Source organism: Phlebotomus papatasi, chromosome 1 (genome assembly GCF_024763615.1).
Source record: "Phlebotomus papatasi isolate M1 chromosome 1, Ppap_2.1, whole genome shotgun sequence".
Taxonomy (NCBI): domain Eukaryota; kingdom Metazoa; phylum Arthropoda; class Insecta; order Diptera; family Psychodidae; genus Phlebotomus; species Phlebotomus papatasi.
The window spans coordinates 35,608,506-35,627,949 of NC_077222.1; the positions used below are offsets into that span (position 1 = coordinate 35,608,506).

General features: G+C 32.4%; 1 protein-coding gene across 1 annotated transcript in view; it reads right to left on the reverse strand.

Moving 5' to 3' along the window:
- Positions 1–19,444, reverse strand: part of LOC129798952 (pikachurin) — a 178,973-nt gene that overhangs the window by 25,250 nt on the left and 134,279 nt on the right. The window contains exon 7 of the mRNA XM_055842482.1: positions 2,559–2,703. Within this exon, the coding sequence (XP_055698457.1) occupies positions 2,559–2,703 (145 nt within the window). The remainder of the gene's footprint in view (positions 1–2,558; positions 2,704–19,444) is intronic.

Sequence of the window (19,444 nt, forward strand, 5' to 3'; positions counted from 1 at the left end):
AATGTAGTGTGGAGTGACCACTTATCGCCACTTTTAGAAAAATGTGAAATTAATTTGATTATAAATTTTGACCCCTTATTATAAAGATATCTTAAATTTGACACAAAGTTACTGATATGTATTGACTCCCCAGATTCGTAAAAAAGTAGTACTCCAATTTGATGCTGGACTACTTAAAAATATGATTTTTATTAACAATGCAAAAATAACTACTTCTTTCCTCTTGTAAACGTACAAATTCGATTATTTTGGGCAATATTATACAAAGATTACATTCAGCATTTCTTTTTCCTCATGACCACCTTATTATTACTCACTTTAAATGAATTTTCTTCGGTTTCATTTGGGAAATTAAATTATTAAACTGTTGCAAAAAGTAAACCAAGCAGATTTGACAACTGAGCATCTATGAAGTGAAGTTAGCGTCGCCTATTGAAAAGCAATGGCGACAGGTGATAAAATCAATTCAAAACATTACCACTTTCCGCCATGGCTCATTTTTACATAAAAATAATATTTAATGAAATATTAATAACCTAAATACAAATTTTATGTATTCTACGAATGTAAATAAATATTCAACAGACAGATTATTTGTTCAAAAACGTAAATTTTGCTCAATGAAAATTTGATGGCATTTGTTATGTTTGGTAAGAAATATTGGATTCGATGCACTTGCTTAGAATATTGCTCTAAAAAATATTCAAAATTTTAAATCCAAAACGAATAATTATTATTTTTCGACTATTAGTAGCACTAAAAATACAAATAATTTTGCGGCTCATTTATTTCATAAATTGTGAAAAATAGAGATTTCAATATAAGTGGCGAGAAGTGGGACACTGCACTGGTGAGAAGTGGTGATTCCACCCTAAGGAAAATTTTCCAAAATTTTTGTTTTTGGTTTTCACTGTGTAGTGGATTTTCGAGAACTACTTTAAGATCCTTGATTTAAATTTCTCTTTGTTATTTAAATTAATTTTAAATTTCATTGGTAATGGCTCCGGCACACCTTTTAGTTCAGGAAAATTTTATATAAAATCGAAATTCGCATTCCTTTCTTTCTCACTTGTTTTGCATATGTCTATCTCATTCTCTCGCACTCTTCTTCTTCTCTTAAACATCACTTCAAATTCAATTTATCTCAATCGAATTTGGTAGGAGAAAGAATGAGATAGTCATATGCAAAACATTTGAGAAAGAAAAGGTTTCGAATTTCTACTTCATGAAATTTTCTTGATCTAAAAGGTGTGCCGGAGCCATAAGGATTTCGTGATATAATTTGAATAACTTAACTTTTTATTTTTTTTTTCAATTTTCTTTTTAAAACATGATTTATAATAACATTTATGCGTTCTAAGAAATATTTATATAATGCAATATAGACAGAAAATTCATGACTTTCACACCATACAATGTCGACTTAAAATAATTTTCCTGCAATTTTATAATGCACCCCTACCACTAAGCTCTTTGTACAGCCCCATTATCGTACTAATCTATGTACTGGGGCATAAATTAGCAATATATTAGGGGGGAGGGGGGTGATCTAAATTGTCGATTTAAATTATATCATAATAAGGACTAAATTAATTTAAAAATAGAAGAAAACTCAATTTTACAGGTTTATTGTTATTATTATTATTATTAACTAAAAAATAATTATATTTGTTTTGTTTTAAATTGTATTATTTCTTTTTGTATAGCAGCACATAGTAGGGCATGTTTTTCAAATTATTTATAGTTGAAATTGATCAATAGATAGGTATACGTATAATAAAACTTTTTTTTTAATTTTAGGGTCAGTCTACAAATATTTGTAACAGAAACAGTTTGGGGAAAGACATTCAGTAACTGAGTAGAGTAATTGATTTTTAAGCTTTTATGGCCCTCCCTCTTAATAGTCCTCATCTTCATTTATTAAAATTGATTAGAAACTATGTTAATTATTGCCTTACAATGACTTACAAAATGTACACAAAACAATTAAATTACTTTATAGGGTTTTTCCTTGAAGTTTCTTAAAAAAAAGAAAAACTTCAATTTTTCCAGCCAAGTGAAATCCTTATTAGCTTTTGAAACTTTCTTGGTTTGTAGTAGATAATTTCAGTTTTCGATTCGGGGAGGCCTAAGTATGTAACCAAATCCCGAGTAGGTAGGGAATCATAAATATATTTGTCCTCTTTATATTTGACTTGAGGAATATGTGGGTGGCCTGGTGCTTTAGGATGAATACGAAAACATGCAATAATAAAAACGTCCCTCTTTTTCTCACGGATTATCTTGCAACGAGTGGTGAATATTGATAGTAATAATTCTTCCCTTGAGAACGAGGGATTGAGGCGACAGAAAAAAAGGGTTCCAAACCACCCTCGCTTCCGGTCGAGACTCAAGTTTTGTATTTGTGTGAGTTTTCTCGGGAAATTCGCGCTAAATCAGGAAAATCCTTGCTGGAGGAACCCTTCAGTAAGGGGGCGGTTATTGTATACCAGATAGAATTTTTTTTCCTACTATAAGGATAAGAGCACAGGAATTTTCAATAATACCGTTAAACTTACCTTAGATCTTCCCTGGACACGATTTCCCTGATTGAGGAGCAACCAAGCATCCCATCGATGTCGATACACAGTGATGGTGTTCCACTGATTTAGCACAACTGTTTCTTCGGATTGCACCTTTCCCGTTCCAGAACCACAATCGAACCTGCAATTAGAAGGTATTTGGTTAGACAGGGACTTTTTGTTGCAGTATTATCACTCTTGTCAGCAATGGAGAACCATTTTCAGAGTATTGCTTCCCATTAACAAATACAAATACGACCCCGTGCACTATAGTCTCCCTATCTGCCAAGCCAATGAGCTTTATTCACCCGTAATAATTGACTGGGATATTTTTTCATCCAACTCTGCTTTCCACTTCCTTCCCAAATTGATTCTCATTTGTCTGCTAGGAAACAGGTAAAAATTTCAGGTACGGTATATCTTCAATTTCGCATCAGCGTTAGTTGCAGTGTGTGCTGAATTAATATCCCACCTGAAATTCAATTCACTTTTCTCGTTTTCCGTTGAGTTTCATATAAACATACACCCCAAGTCTGAATATTTCTGATTATGGTGTGGATGAGTATGGTAGTGTAATAAAGGAAATTATTTTCACGGGAGACAGCAAATAAATGGTTAGATTATGCGCAGAGATATTTTTCATTAAATTCACTCTATTGCATTTTCTTTTAGCAAAGTCTTACATTGATTCTTTTCTGTGGTTCAATTTTGCATGAAAATGCCAAAGAAAATCCTTTCCTTCAGAGCGCGTCAGGATATTGATATTTTGTTGATGATGATCACTGCTTTAATGCTTTAATAAATTCAGATCATACACTGCGAGAAAACTTCAAACTCAAGACTACACAAGGTAGAGGACGGTGAGGCAGTTTTCCACTTATAGAGAAAGTGTTCATTATTTTGGGGAACTGTTTATAAGGAAAACACCCTCGGTATATTTTTGACACTACAAATAAATTGATCGAAATTATCGAATTATCTTAGAATATTTATTGAATAGTGTAGGGTCGGAGGAACGTCTGTTCGACAGGGAACCCCTATTGACACTTTTGTCAAAATGTTGAAAATTATTTAATGCATCTAGTAAAATATAAGTAATATAACGTTTTTCTGTAATATACCTTTTACTATAAACAGAGATGTTCAAATTTCGTATCCCAAATGGTACAGAGTAGGGTGTCAATAGGTGCTGACACGAGTTCTTAAAGTGTCAATAGACGTTCCTTTCACCCTATTTCTTATTGGAGCAGTGCTTTACGAAAACCTCTTTTTGGTTACTTGAAATCTTGTTCAGGAATCGGGGCAGAATTATTCTCAGTGCACAATAACTTTTGTTTGTAAATATGTTTTCAAAATTTTCTATGAGAGTGAGCTAGATGACTAGATCTGGAATCGCACTCACTCTCATTGAAAAGTCAAAAACATGTTTACAAAACAAGAGTTATCGTGCGTTGGGCATTAGCCAGAAAATCATATTTGTTTGTCAATATTTTGTGAAAAGCATGTTTCAATTAAACTAATAAAAATATTAATATTCTTTCTAAGGAAAGGTGTAACACCCCACTATCTAATACTATACGTGGTTAATTTTTCCCCAGTCTCTCCTATTAAATATTCAATAAAATTTATGTTAATTCATGATAACAGTGATTTGTTTATTAGATTTATTAGAGTGAAATTTGTCTTATAAATCACTTTTCTCATGTAAAAAGTAGGTTATTTTGTCAGAGATTTATTTGTGAGGTTATGTATCTTATTTCGGACAGTTGTTTTGTTTTTCAATATTCTATATCTTTTTGATTTTAATGATGTCTAGGATGTACAATGCTAGATGTAGTAAAGAACAGTATAAGAAAAAATCAGGCAGTGCAAGGGCATATGGGAATCTGGCCATTTTTGAAGTGTCAAAATCGAATCTCTTCAATAAATTATGTGGAAAGTTTCCGAGATCCTTCAAACATCCTATGGTTCAGTATTATCAACAAAAGGCTAACTCAGTAAATTAAGCTTTCGAAATTGCCCTGAATAGAATGCACATACCATTACGAAGGATCAACAGCTGTTTAAAATTACAAGCAAACTGTCCGAAATTGCAAGCAAGGTGTCGAAAATAGTATTCAAATTCTTCTTTATATCATTATTCATTTTTAAACGAATTAAGATTAATTTTAAAGAAAAGAAAGACAAAAAACTACTTTACAAATTTACAAATAACTCTCCTGAAAAGGATTTAGATTTATTGAAGAATAGAATGTCTATACATAAAGGAAATAGCATACTTCAACTCCTTAATTTGTATGGAAAACTTTAAACTTCAAATTTTGGGCATTATTATACTTAATTCACCATGTGCTTAATTATGTGCAGTTCTGTTACGTGACTTTAGAAAATTTTAGAATAATTCAATAATTTGTAAAAATATATTTTCGGACATCTAATGCTTAATAGAAACTACTAGAATGTCAAGTTAACAGTTGTCAATTATGTCTTATACTCTATATTGGTAAGTCGTAATATGGTAGAAGCAGAATAAATGGGAATACGAGAATAAACTAAAAAGTTTATAATAATAATAATGCTGGCACGACTTTCCATGAAGGAATGAGGCCTTCCCGCAAGGGGATTTATAGACATGGATTATTTTTTTTCATGTACGGGATGAGGTTGTCAGTCCCATGTCCGTGGAATCAAGTGCAGTGAAGCTCACTGTATGCAATCCGAACACCTTTAACGCCAGAAAAATTCCTGGTGACCTAAAGGGGATTCGAATCCGGGACACTTGCATCATAGAGCGAGTGCTCTACCACTTGACCCATTGAGTGCCTGAATTTGAATTACTTCCACAAAATATCCAAAGATAAGAGAAATTGTTTGAGTTAAAAGTTTAAAGGATCAAATAACACTGTAAAGTAATTTTATAATTGATAAAATAGTTAAAATTTCAAAATTATTTAATAATTTAATTTCTCAATCGATAATCTTTTATTAGTAGGCACGAATGTCGAAACGAATATCAGGTTTCCAATGCAATTTCAGAATCAGTGTGAAGATATTCTATATCACATCAAATATTGCTAGTTTTGTGTCCTAATAAAGAATCTAATAAACCATAAATGAACATAAACAATTTCAAACGCCTTGACTATCAAAATCTCATCAATCAGAGACTAGGTTTCCACAAACACAAATTATGCTATTCTTTTTAAAAATTTCTACCAGTGCGTTCAAAAACAGATATACATTCATCCAAGCGAAAGTTTATGTCGATAGGAAGTAGAGCACTTCTAAGAGAGATTAAACTTTTCATCCACAATTGTTTCATATATATACACATTTATTTTCCACGATAATACAGCCCCTTCATGCCCTTCGAGAAGAGGATTGAAACACAAAGTTGAGCAGTAAATATTAGCAATAGTATTGTGCTTATTGCAGCAACTTCTCCAGATTCGTGCTCCATGGACAAATATATCTGGGAAAAGCTGTATGCTGCTGTCGCAATGTACAGAAATCTATATCCAGGAGTTTTTGGAAGGGTGGTTTAGCTTGCAATGTGATACATATGAAAATCGTTCTGTCCACCCAACCCTTCAAGCATTTATCATCCTTTCTTTGCATTGTGTGTGATTGTTGGCCAGAAAATGGGACACTTCCAGTGGGGATGTTGTATGCCAATGTTGTGGAGAAAATGCTGTAAAGTTTACCAAATTTCAGGTTCTTCTGCGGCGGAAAGACGTTGAAAAATTTACTGATTTATTTTAATGTTTAATTATTCAATAAATTGCTCACATTTCTATCTCTTATATTTCAAAATACCCAAAATGGTAAACTTTTGGGGGAGGTGAAATATTTTAAACTGTGTTGAAAACTTTATTCATTCTGGCAACTATTTGGCAAAATACGTATTTTAATTATTTTTCTCCCCTCAACATAAATATTTCACATTGCCCCCCCAAAAACTTTCACTCTCTCAACCTTTTGCACATACTTTCATTATCTCAGGAAATTTCTCATTCTCCACAACACACAATTTATTGAATCATTGAGATATATATATCAAGACAATATAGGAACAAGGGGAAAGGAAAAACTTTAAGTCAATAGTCATAAATTGCACCTGTCTTGAAACTTGTTCTACAATTCGAGCGTAAATTTTCAATGAAACATTTCCGAATTTTCACTCAATCAAATAAAATTATCCAATTTCATTCTTTTGCAAATTTTTCATCTCTCTTTCTTATTTTACTGCTTTTTTATTTATAACAAAAAATCTAAATTACTATTTCCACTGCCTGTGCTTTTTCAACTTTTTTGAAGAAACTTTTTATGTACGTTAAACATTTTTAATAAAGGCATTTTTTGTTCTTTCACTTGCTATTTTTTTTTCTGAATGGTAATAACAACTCTCTATGTCGTCCAATTGCCGTGTATTGCCTTTGTCATGCATCGGGAATTTGAAAAAATGTTCATATAAAAAGAAAGGGTTAGTCATTACTAAAAACTCAAACATCCAGTTGAAAATTATGTACTACAGATGAACTTAGTTGCTAAAAGTTTTGAACAAAATTATTGATTTTACAACTTTTTCATTACCATTATGAGCAAAATAATGATATGAATTATGAATTTTACAGAAACTTTGACTTTTGTAACATTACACGCCTTAACTCTTTCGCATCATTAGGGTCATATATGACCCGGGGAAAAACAATTTTTTTTGACTATTTACATTAATTAAAATCTATCGGTTTGTGCACGACATCATAATAAAAGGATGTAAGATTCTTGGCTAATTTTCTCAAGACTCCAGATATTCAGGAAAAGAAAATATTTGAGATCAAAAATCACGAATTTCGAACTTTGTGGAATGACTTTTCTTTTTCAAAATTTTTTATATTAATTTATTTTTTTCAGCAAAAAGTTCTTTAGAAACACAAAATAGAATATCTAAATATTGTATATTGCATATTTTGATGTAATATAAACTACTCTCAATTTTCCAGAAAAGCGTGTAAAATTTTCCGAGTCATATATGACCCTATTGTCCCCAAGGGTAACAGTGTTTTCGTCCCAAACCTATAGCGAAATGTAGTTGGGACATTGTTTTTCTTTGTGAAATGCAGGTGGGACATCTTGCTCCTGGACATTTCATCTTATATCTGATGAATTATAACACATTTTGCAATATTTTAGAGTATTTTGCAAGCGTCTCATATTGTGCAATTGTATTGTGTGTGAATAAATATGTAGATAAGTTAATTTTTGCCAAAAACCACTCAAAATATTGTGACAGTGACTGTTCAAGGGATTTCCAGGAAGATTCCTTGAACACCAGGAGTAAAGTGTTCATCAAAGAAATACAGTTTGCCATGGTTTTGGCCAAATTAATAACTTCAAGCAAAAAAAACTCCTAAAAAGCGAATGATATAGATTTTAAAAATGGTATGTACACTCCCCTTGAGGACAACAGGGTCATATATGACCCGGGGTTTTTCCGACTTTTCACGCAATGGAAATTTTTTTTCCTCTCTGAACTATTATATTCGATCATAAAGCATTAGGAAAAACTCAATTTTACATGAATTCATCTGCTGAATAAAAGTGGGACGCTAAAGAGTTAACCACAACTCAATAGTTATAATAAAATTATATGATTGGTTATATTTATCTAGTTTAAAGTAATATAGTTTTAAAACAGTATTACTCGATACAGTAGAAAATTAATTGGGTTTAAAACTAGGAATATTTCTATTAGACATTAAAAAAAAAGAATGAAAAGAATCATATAAAAATTAAATAAACTTTACACAGCACTTGAAAGATGGTTGTGATGATATTATGAAATATTATTTTAATATACTGTATTGCTCGAACTCAAAGAAAAAGTAATATGCAGATTTTTTTTAGGGGTCCATCTGTAAGATGATTGCCCCGTAACTGATATTGTGATTTTTTGTACATTTTGTGGTTCATTTTCTTTTCTTTAAATTTGATTAATTATATTAATGTCTTTGAGGAACTTCAACAATCTTTGAACCTAATATTCATTGACTCCTAGTGCTATTTTTGGATTTTCACTGATTTTATTCCTTCTTCTTTCCTCTTGGTATTTGGAGCATTTAAAGATGATATGGTTTACAGTTTCAGATCGCATTCTTTGAATTCTTCCTTTTTGATGATGTGTAGATGCGTGAGAAATGTGTGTACATATAGCATAATCAAATGATATTGAATTATTTCGTCTCCTCAGTTCACTTTCCAAGGGATATAACAGTTGACCTTTTTTTTTTGAAAATCTTAAATTTCGTGTTTAATGGTATTACGATTACGTCATTAGTCTATCGGTAGAGGCGAAACGGTTAGAGGCTGTTTGCGATCTTCGGAGAAACCCCATAAGTAAAATTGTCAGTATCGTATCTGCATTTCTTTCATGTCAGTAACTGATGCAAAAAGTTTATAGACGTTTTTAAACGTTTATATAGACGTCGACGTTTGCATCAAATGCAGATTTAAAGGATTCGAAACAGATGAAGATACGACAGCCGACGATATGTTCAAAAGGTGCAACCCTGTAGGAAATTTCGTACATTTTATCGAAGTTAGAAATTGTCCTGAAATTATTCCTAGTAATAGTTTTTAAAAGCCAAAGATTAACATCTAATTATACGATTTTGCTCATTTTAAAATCGTAATAACAAATTAAAATCAAAATTATAAACATTTTCTTAAGTTATTTTGTCCAAACAATAGGAAAAATACATAATGTGACTTCAGACACAAAAAGCTTAACAATTTTGATTTCTTAATTCTCTCTAAAAGAATATGTTTCAAAAATTCTAAAACGGACAACGAATTCGTATATAGTAGTTTCAATTGCCGTAAATGTGGGTGACTTTACAATCCTGAGATGACTTTACATTCCTGTTTTTTGCGAGATTTGTTTCAAATCCTGGACTTATGGCTGGTCGAGTAACCATAAGGAGACTCAAGGCTGATCTAAAATTCATTCTTAAGTTGTAGAAAAAGCTTACGATAAGCAAAGATGCTAAGTCATCTGCATCTACGGAATTCCAAATTTTAGAAAATAAGTTGATCAATATTTATACTATAATTACCTCTACACTGTAAGAAGTTTTCGTCAATATTTGAAATATTGAAGCAAATTACTTAATGGCCTCTACACACTAGAGAAATTTATGTCCATATTAAAGCATATTCTCTACGCTTGGGTGGGAAAAACTCTCCAATATAGACATAAATTTCTCTAATGTGTAGAGAACATAAGCTTGAAGAAAGGGAAGAATTGTCATTTTTTTTCTTCAAATATATGAGACACATTGAAATAAATTTCTCAATATGTATGGAGACAATAAGGAAAATATCTTCAAACGTATGATTAAAATTTCAATTTTTTTCATATTCTTGCTGAAATCCTCAATACTTTATTAATGCTTAAGCTCTTCACTATAAATATAATTATCTAATATGATCTAATACACCATATCAGGACCTGAAACATGCTTTAGTAAAACTTTAAAAGAATTTCGTTTATAAATTAAAATAAATAAATAAATTAATAAAATTGTTCACACCGTGAATATGAATTTTAAGCTAAGATAAATACGTGTTTACTTTTGTTGAAGAAGAAAAACATCAATTTTCAATGGGAAAATTTTAGTATTAAATCGTTGAGATAAATCTCTCTTCTTGAAATACTGCAATTGCTGATAAAGCGGTAAACGCTCGCCAATTGAAGTAAGCGTCCTTGGTCTATCCAATTCTTTTCGCAATTGCTTTAAGGGTAAGTGTGCCAAATTTCGGCATAATTGCATGCAAGCGCCAAGGTCTCAAGTTTTAAATGCAATATTATTAATACAAATTGAATATTTTTATTACTTCTTCTTAAGGAGTATTGCTTGGAACCTTGTAGACAGTTTATCGTCTTTATTTACTCTAAAATCATTCTTAATACATTTTAAAATAAGTAAAAATGTTGACATAGCTTTGGTGCCCTATTTCGGCCACCTTCATTCTCAAAGTTCTTTGCCCATCGGGAATTCTTCAAATGTCTTTTTCACGTCTGTTTGTCGAAGCTACATTTTTTGTTATTCTTTTGCATTGTATAATCTCTAGAGTATGTAAAAACCAAAAATTCATGAAAATTCGAGGAACAAGAAATGTGGCCGGAATTGCAAGCTGGCCGGAATTTGGCACACTTACCCTATAGAATTTTTTCAAGAATAATAATAATGCTGATGGCACAACATTCTATAGAAGAACCAAGCCTTCTTGTGAGCGGTATTTCTAGACATTATGCATTATTATCTTATACACATATGGGATTTTCAGTTCCATGTACCATGGAATAAAATGCAGTAAAGCTTGTTTGAGTGCAATTCGAACTTCGAAAACCTTCAACCTACCTCCTTCAACCTTGATTACCTAAAGGGAATTCAAACTCGGGACACTTGCATCATATAGTGCGTGCACTATACCACTTAAACCATTGAATGCCCTAACAAATTAATAATAAAATTTTAATAATAATTAATTTTAGAGTAATATAGTCATTTATTTTTCAAATACAATGACAAACCTTTTGAAAAAGTTTAATAGGTCTTTTGTAGATTCCAAAGATCAAAGCATTTTTTGCTATTCTCGTCACAAAAATGAACCCTTTTGCCTCATTTCAACTAAAACGGGCTTGAAAGGTAACGAAAGGGGGGCTGCAAAAAAGACAAAAGTGTACACAAAAACCAACACTGTTTGATCTCAACCTTCATTTGCCCCATGTTTAACCTCGCAATGGCAGGTGAATGGCGGTTTGAAATGAGAAATTTTAATTAGTCACGTGCCATCATAAAATTTAATACCCAATAGCACATTAATTTTATTCAAATGCACAGCTTTTACAGGGAAAGCTTTTGTGTTAAATTATTTCAATATTGCTATACGTTTGTCTTGATGAAAACCTCTATTGTGCAATTTTGCTAATTAATTTCAATTTCTGCAGGGTTTCATCCACTATTTTGGCATTGTTATAATGCTCAAGCCACAAATTAATCCTAGATTTATCTCTTAATAATTAACTTTGCACCAGAATCCATAGAATTTTCTTCAAGCAAAAAGAGAAAAAAAGAATACTTCTGTGAAAGTGTCTCAACTCAATTATCCAATTTTATTCTGGACAATGATGAATGCCTTATCGCAGCAAAAGGAAAATGTTTTAAATGCTATTTCGTGGGTGGAATTGTGAGACAATGATGCGGAGAAATTGTTGGCTGAGGACCAAAATTCAAATGATGAGGGAGAGAAAAGCCACGAATGACACCCCTAATGTCCTGAATTCGTCTTAATGAATATGGAAAATTTCATTATAATTTATTCCTATACTTCGTACACAATCTTAATCATTTTGGATTATAAATAAACTTGGAAAATTGTGATTTCTTTCCAGAGAATTTCTTTGTTGAGGGTTTGCTTTGTGAGAAATATTTGAAAGATTTTTCATTGAAGATATCTTGCACTAAAATTTATTTTACTCATTTATTTTCTCAATAAATATTTTAAAAATATTTTTATTAAATAATAAAATAACATTATTCTCTAAAGGTTGAAAGTGATATCCGAGATTGTAGAATTTTGAGAAATTTAACTGTTTATAAAACGATTCGCAGAACTAATTTTATTACTGGATTTTAAATAATAACAGTAAAATATTTTTAAAAAAATCAATATCGCTACACATTTTTCTTCTAATAATTTCTTCATATATTGTGACAAAACAGTATCAAATAAGCATATAAGTTTAGAATATTCTATTTACCAATTATTATCCAGAAATTATGCAATATTTTACAGATAATTAAATAATAGATTAGCATGAATAGCCTAAATACAAATTCTTCTTTATTAGTCTCGGCTTGAATGGGATGAATTAAATTACTAGTTGAAATAATAGGACCATTTTGCATATCTTGATAAGGCTTATTTATATCTCTTAAATTAAACATTGTATAGGAGGAACTCAAATTTAAATGTAAAACCGACTGCTCTCTCAATTCCTTATCAATTTGTTTTTTTTTTTCAATTTCTTTGAGATGGAAGTTTTTAAGAATTAAGAATTAGAGTTCGTAAGATCAAGATATCGCCTGGTATAACTAAAATCTAAATAAATGAACAACTTTCATAATTATTTAAATATAGCGAAACATTTTATCATATAGAACCTTTACAAACATCTCTAAATATCCAAAACGTAAGGAAAGAATTCGAGGGGAATGAAAATTTTGAAATTAAAGTTCATCAATATTTGCAACAACATTTCTGTATAGTTGAACAAAAGCATATTTTCGTACATCTTTTCGTACTACGAATATGCAGAGCTTTGAAATATTTATTGTTCATTTCTCCCGAAACTTTCATTTAAAAATAAACTTTTCTTTGACACTTAAGCATAATAATATTAACGAGTGGAACTTTTGTCTCAAGCGAAATTCCGTCAATACTTCAAAATGTACTTTTAAATTATTTCTCTAGAGGATTCTCTGGGAAATTTCCACGTGTTGGAAAATACAAATCTCATTGTAGGGGATTTTCTCTAGACGGAAAATTTGCATACTCCACGAAAGGCACCACATTGTCTGAACAATTATAGTGTGAGCTTCAAGCAATTTCACTCCCATGTCAGTCCATCGTAAAAGTTACTGTTTGGTAATTTCTCATCAACATCACCTTATTCCAAGAAGCACTTATAAGGGTTTTTGTACTCTTTTCTTGCACCTAACAAAAAAAAAATCAAAAAAAAGAGCGCGAGACGGTTTCGCGAAAAACAAATCGCTCAAGAGAGCTCCATGGTGAGAAGATGAATTGTTGATGGGAGCTGTATGTAGGATGTTTTAGTGTTTCTAAGACACTGATTTTTTATTCAACAAAAAAATGTATTAAAATAATACGCTCGAAAAAGCTCCGCAGGAAGTGGGTTTCACTATGGAAAATGGCGATGGTAAAAAAGAAAGTCTTCTCTTTCAACTTTCTTTGTATTGCTGTAGGTTAAAAGTGTTGTTCTTTTGCAAAAAGGATTCAGAGGCAGGGTTTCTATGGAGATGGGAGTTTTACGCCATCTCAAAATGTTATACACTCTCTTCATTTTTTTTTTGTGTTATATTGCTCCTTTTGCATTTATACATCATTTCATTCCTCATTTGACGTCATGGAGGCATATAAAAGGTGAATGGACGACTTTGTGCCAAGAGAAAGTGGCAAAAATATTTCACGCGAATATTAGATGAAAGCTCTCTCCATCCCAAAAACTGAGAATATGGCAATTGTCCCTGTCACATTTATCTGTGTGATGTCTGCTAGGAAAAATGCTGGTATATCTGATACAATAAATCTTACCCGGAGTACCTTCAAGTCACCCAATATTTATATATGAAATTCTTGATTTATTGCTGTCAGTTTTCTATTGCAAATATTTTTCAAACACCCACACATACTTCCTCCTTAATTTTCCCGCCCATTCACAAACCATTTTCACAACCCTCATGAGCCCAGGTCGAAGCAGTCACCCCCAAGAAGCATCCATGAATAATTGAGAGAAGCTCTCAGAAAATCTCTCTGAAGAATGACCTATGAGAAGTTCATCCTACAATTTTCTAACCATGATTTCCATTGATAAATTCGAAATATGGACTACTTGTACTTATCAAATTGAGAAGCTCTTTTCTTTCATCACCCTATTTATAGCAGTCACTCTTTTAAGGCAAAGCCCCACCTAAATTATGCGGCATTAGTCGATGAATATTTTACAAGGCAGTATTTTTCAGTCAAAAGTCTTGTTTTTTACAGTTGAGTGGCATACAAAGGGGCAAATTTCCTAATGCATTAAAAGAGCATCACTTTATAGCCCTTGTACAGCAGAGTTGGTAAAAAGCTTAGATAAAAGATTATAGTTTATAAAGAGCCTGGGTTGGGGCACACTAAAAATAGTTTATAAAGATACAGCACGACTCCAACTGTGTAAATACTTCTATTGGCATTCATCTGCATAGGTACACTGGTAAAAATAAAATAATCAATTTGATCCAAATTTGATCTTTTTGCAAAGTATGGATCAAAATTCGAAAGATAAATGCACATTTCTCATAATAGGACATGTGAATTTGATCCATCATCAAATGTTATGTAAGTTTAACGAATACAGTCTATTCGTTAAACTTGCCTAAAAATCATTGTCACCAGTTCGACCATTCCTCAACGTTCTTTCTGAATTTGAGATTCTTTATATTTACCGGTCCTCAACTTATCTAAACCGATTTGTAGAACACCTCAATATTTGCTCTAAATTTCATAGAAATAATATAAATGATTTGTCATAGAAAATTTAATTGAAAACAAACCTCGGAAGAGAAATACGCTTTCTTGGATATTTCTAACTTAATACAATTCTGAAATGCCGTTTTAGGAATGATTTAGGGTAAGGGTGCCAAATTCCGGCCAGCTTTCAACTTCGGCCACCTTTTTTGTTCCTCGAATTTCCATGAACTTTTAGATTTTACGTACTCTAAAGATTATACAATGCAAAAAATAACAAAAAATTTAGCTACGACAAACGAGATGACGTGAAAAAGATATTGGAAGAATTCCCAAAGGATAAGGAACTATGAGAATGAAGGTGGCTGGAATAGGGAACCAAAGCTATGTCTACATTTTTAATCATTTTAAAATGTATTAAAAATGATTTTAGAGAAAATAAAGACGATTAACTGTCTACAAGGTTCTAAGCAACACTCTTTCAGAAGAAAGAATAAAAAAAATCAATTTGTATTTAAAATATTACATTTCAAACTTGAGACTTTAACGCTTGCATGCAACTATGTCGAAATTTGGCACACTTACCCTAAAGCTAATTTCGTATATGTAAACAAAATGCTTGCTTATATAACCCCTAAAGCGTTTCAAAAATAATGGTTTTGGCCGTAATATTTTGATATTTTGATTTGATATTTTTATGACAGATATCACTAGCTCCGCATTTTCGTTGTATATAAACAATATAACACGTGCATTTACCTTTCTTTTGGTGAAACTCTCATCAAATTCTGTTCATTTTTCACTGAGATAATAAATAATAATGGAAAAGAGAAGGGAACTGATCGTGTACACGTATCTAAAAAATCCTAGAATCAATTACGCGGACCTTGGAAAACTCACAAATACCTCAGGCCAGACCATCCGGAGGGTGATTCTTCGATTCCTCGACCTGGAACAGAAACCTGGATGTTGAAAAAATCGGGGTATTGGAGATCGAGATTTGGAGAAAAAGGTGATCATGCGCTACAAGAGCAATCCTTCGACATCTGTGAGGAATATGGCTAAAAAACTTGAATGTTCTCCCAGTCTTGTGCACAAAATCAAACAGAGGAATCGACTGAAGACTTTTACGGCCCAAGCAGCCCCTCATCGCACGGATGCATAAAGTCAGTCAGCTAAAACACGAGCTCAAAGGCTCCACTATAAGATGATATCTGGCTTTAGTGGGTGCATCTTGATAGATGATGAAACATACATAAAAGGAGACTTCATACAATTACCAGGGCAGCAGTAATACACCGAAAATTCTCGCACAGGATGTAAGAAGAAGTACAGTTATAAAAATTATGAAAAGTTTCCAAAAAAAATGCATGGTTTGGTTGGCGATCTGATCATGTAGACGACAGAGCAAGGCGTTCTTCATGCAGGGCAACATGAACTCGTCAATTTATATCACGGAGTACCTACAAAAACGCCTGTTGCCTCTGTACAGATGCCATTACATACCCCCGATCTTCTGGCCAGATTTGACGTCGTACCATTATTCAAAAGCAACCAAAGAATGGTACGAGGAGAACGACGTTTGTTATGTACCCAAGGAGATGAATCCGCCAAACAATCCAAATCTCCGTTCAGTTGAAATATATTGGGCTATTATCAAATACGATCTGAAGAGAAGGCTAAACGCGTCGCGAACATCGAGGACTTCAAAAAAAAAAATGCAATGAAACGACCATGAACCGCGGTGATGATCTTGTACAGACCTTGATGGGAGGACTCAAGAAGAAGATTCGAGATTTCGCCAATGAAATACTTGTATAAAAATGTTATATCTAATCTAATCTAATAAATCTACAATATATCAAAGTTTCAAAAAATATTTTTCTTTATGCAGACTTCATTTTTAAAGCATTATTCTTGGGTGCAATCTTAACGTAAACAGTGCACACGCTTTAGTAGTCCTTAAATGGGTTTATGAGCCGGAGATACTATGAAGACCCCAAGTTGCTATCTCTAACAGTTTGGCCTGTTTGTTCTCTAGATCTATTGACTGATGGATTATTTTCCAAAAAACTTCATATTTTCAAAATTTCAGAATGAATAAAAATAATTGTAAGGAGAAGCTTAATTTAGAAATGGGCGGAAAAATCGTAATCTAGCCAAATAGCTCAAAATAGCCCCATCTCCCCCTATTAACATTTTTTGTGAATTATACGTAATGAAAAATATCATTTGCTCATAAATTGCGCCCAAGTCTCCCCTAATATTCGTTAAATTACAAAATAAACCTAATCTTTAATCTACTCGATTGCTAGAGCAACTCTATTTCTTCGCCATGTGATATATTCAAAAGCCAAATAGAGTGTTTTATGCTGAAGGACTTACGATATCATCCATGAATTATTTCTCTAGTACTGAGATATATTTTGTTTATGTCTTCACATTAATTATAAGGGTGAATGAATGAAAAGACATAGGGGATGAGTGACAAAATTACGTGATCACATAAAATGCGTGTGGGTGAGGTGCAAAAAGACGAAAGAGCAGTAATTTTACACCGACATCATCTTTAAAATTTCTCAAGCAGAAATGGCCTTTGATTTATTTTATACTCCTCAACTTTTGGGGATGAGAATTGTGGTATAGAGCTTTTCCTGTTTACTCCCCCCGCCCCCAAAAAAGCACTCAAAGTGGCTGAGTTGACTACTCCATCATGCATTTGGGGTGCTGAAAGAGGCATGACCATTTTGGTAAAATGTGTCAGTAGCAGAAACTATTTTATGTGTGTTAATATCCGCCGGATTTTGGGATATCTGATACCAACAATGGTTAAAGCACTGAAAATCACAGTATTTTTTTTTACCCTTTTCTCACTACGTATGTTGGCACTTTAGACCACCCTAAGTACCACCCAAACATGCATTGGCTTTCATGAACATTATATAGTAGATTTTATGGCAAATGGCACAAATACAGAAAGTAGCCAAATAACATTTTCAGTATTATGTGTCAATCACTCTGCCTGAGACTTCAATTTTTGCCATGTTCAATGATTTTTGCAAAAGCTTTACATTTCTAGGGGTTGATAAGTCTACTTCTTTAATGAAATTCATGAGCCAACAAAATTTTCACAGAATAAGTATAGTTGCTTTTGCTCTACTCCACTTTTAATCACTCTTATTACTTATTCACCTTAAAGTCGTTAAGAAATCCGACAATTTATAATATTACAGGTCTTTTTTTAAGAAATATGTAGGGTAAGTGTGCCAAATTTCGGCATATTTGCATGCAAGCGCCAAAGTCTCAAGTTTGAAATGTAATATTTTTAATAGAAATTGATTTTTTTTTATTCTCTCTTTTGTAAGAGTGTTGCTTGGAACCTTGTAAAGAGTTTACCGTCTTTATTTACTCTAAAATCATTCTTAATATATTTTAAAATGTATAAAAATGTAGACATAGCTTTGGTGCCCTATTTCGGCCACCTTCATTTTCATAGTTCCCTGCCCTTCGGGAATTCTTGCAATATCTTTTTCATGTCATCTCGTTTGTCGTAGCTACATTTTTTGTTATTCTTTTGCATTGTATAATCTCTAGAGTACGTAAAATCTAAAGGTTCATGGAAATTCGAGGAACAAGAAAGGTGGTCGAAATTGCAAGCTGGTCGAAATTAGGCACACTTACCCTATCAGCCTTTCAAAGTCGATTTTAAGATTTAGCGGTTGAATATTTGTTTCAGAATGAAGCGGTAGGGGAAACTATTCTCCCTTCGAACGTTCATATCTTCGAATAATGTAAATTTTCTTATACTTATCCTAAGAGACTTATGCCGAAAATAGACATAGGCTGATCCTCCAGAATACTCAGCTCGAAAAATTTGGAGGTAAAGGATCAGCCTAAACTATCATACACTGAGGATTTAAGATCAAGGATTAGCGTTTTTAGCGTAAATTTCTATTAAATCTCCACACTTTAAGTGCTGAAAGACCTCTTAAGTGCAATATCAATGGATTTTTCGTACAGGAAGATGCACTCTGAGCTTCCCATTACTCCAATCTTAATGCATTTTAAGATTTGGAGACATTGCGTACCATTACTTTCCATACTTTTTCACCCAATTGACATTTCGAAAAACACCCAGAAACCCCCAGAGTGAAGCTTTTTATTTTCAGCACTGGCACTGATGCCGCCTAATCCCCTTAATTTCACTAGACCTCACGAATTTAGAAGATCAGCCTGATCCTCCAAATTTTGGGCTGATCCCTGAGTGAGTGTATCGACATCAATTCTCATTTTTGGGCTGATCCCAGCCGATCTCTGTGTCTATTTTGGGCTTTGCTTGACACATTTCTCCTAAAGATTAGTTAGTTTATCGTCAATTATTTATAATTACGTGATAATAATGTGTTAGTCTCTTAGGGAAAATAAAAGAAAATTCACATTATTCGAAGGCACAAACATTCGAAGGGAGAGTACTTTCCCCTATACAAAAATTACCAATTGCCAATGCACTGATATTATTGAAAAGAATTTTCCAAAATTGAAAAGATAAAAATAAATAATTTTATACA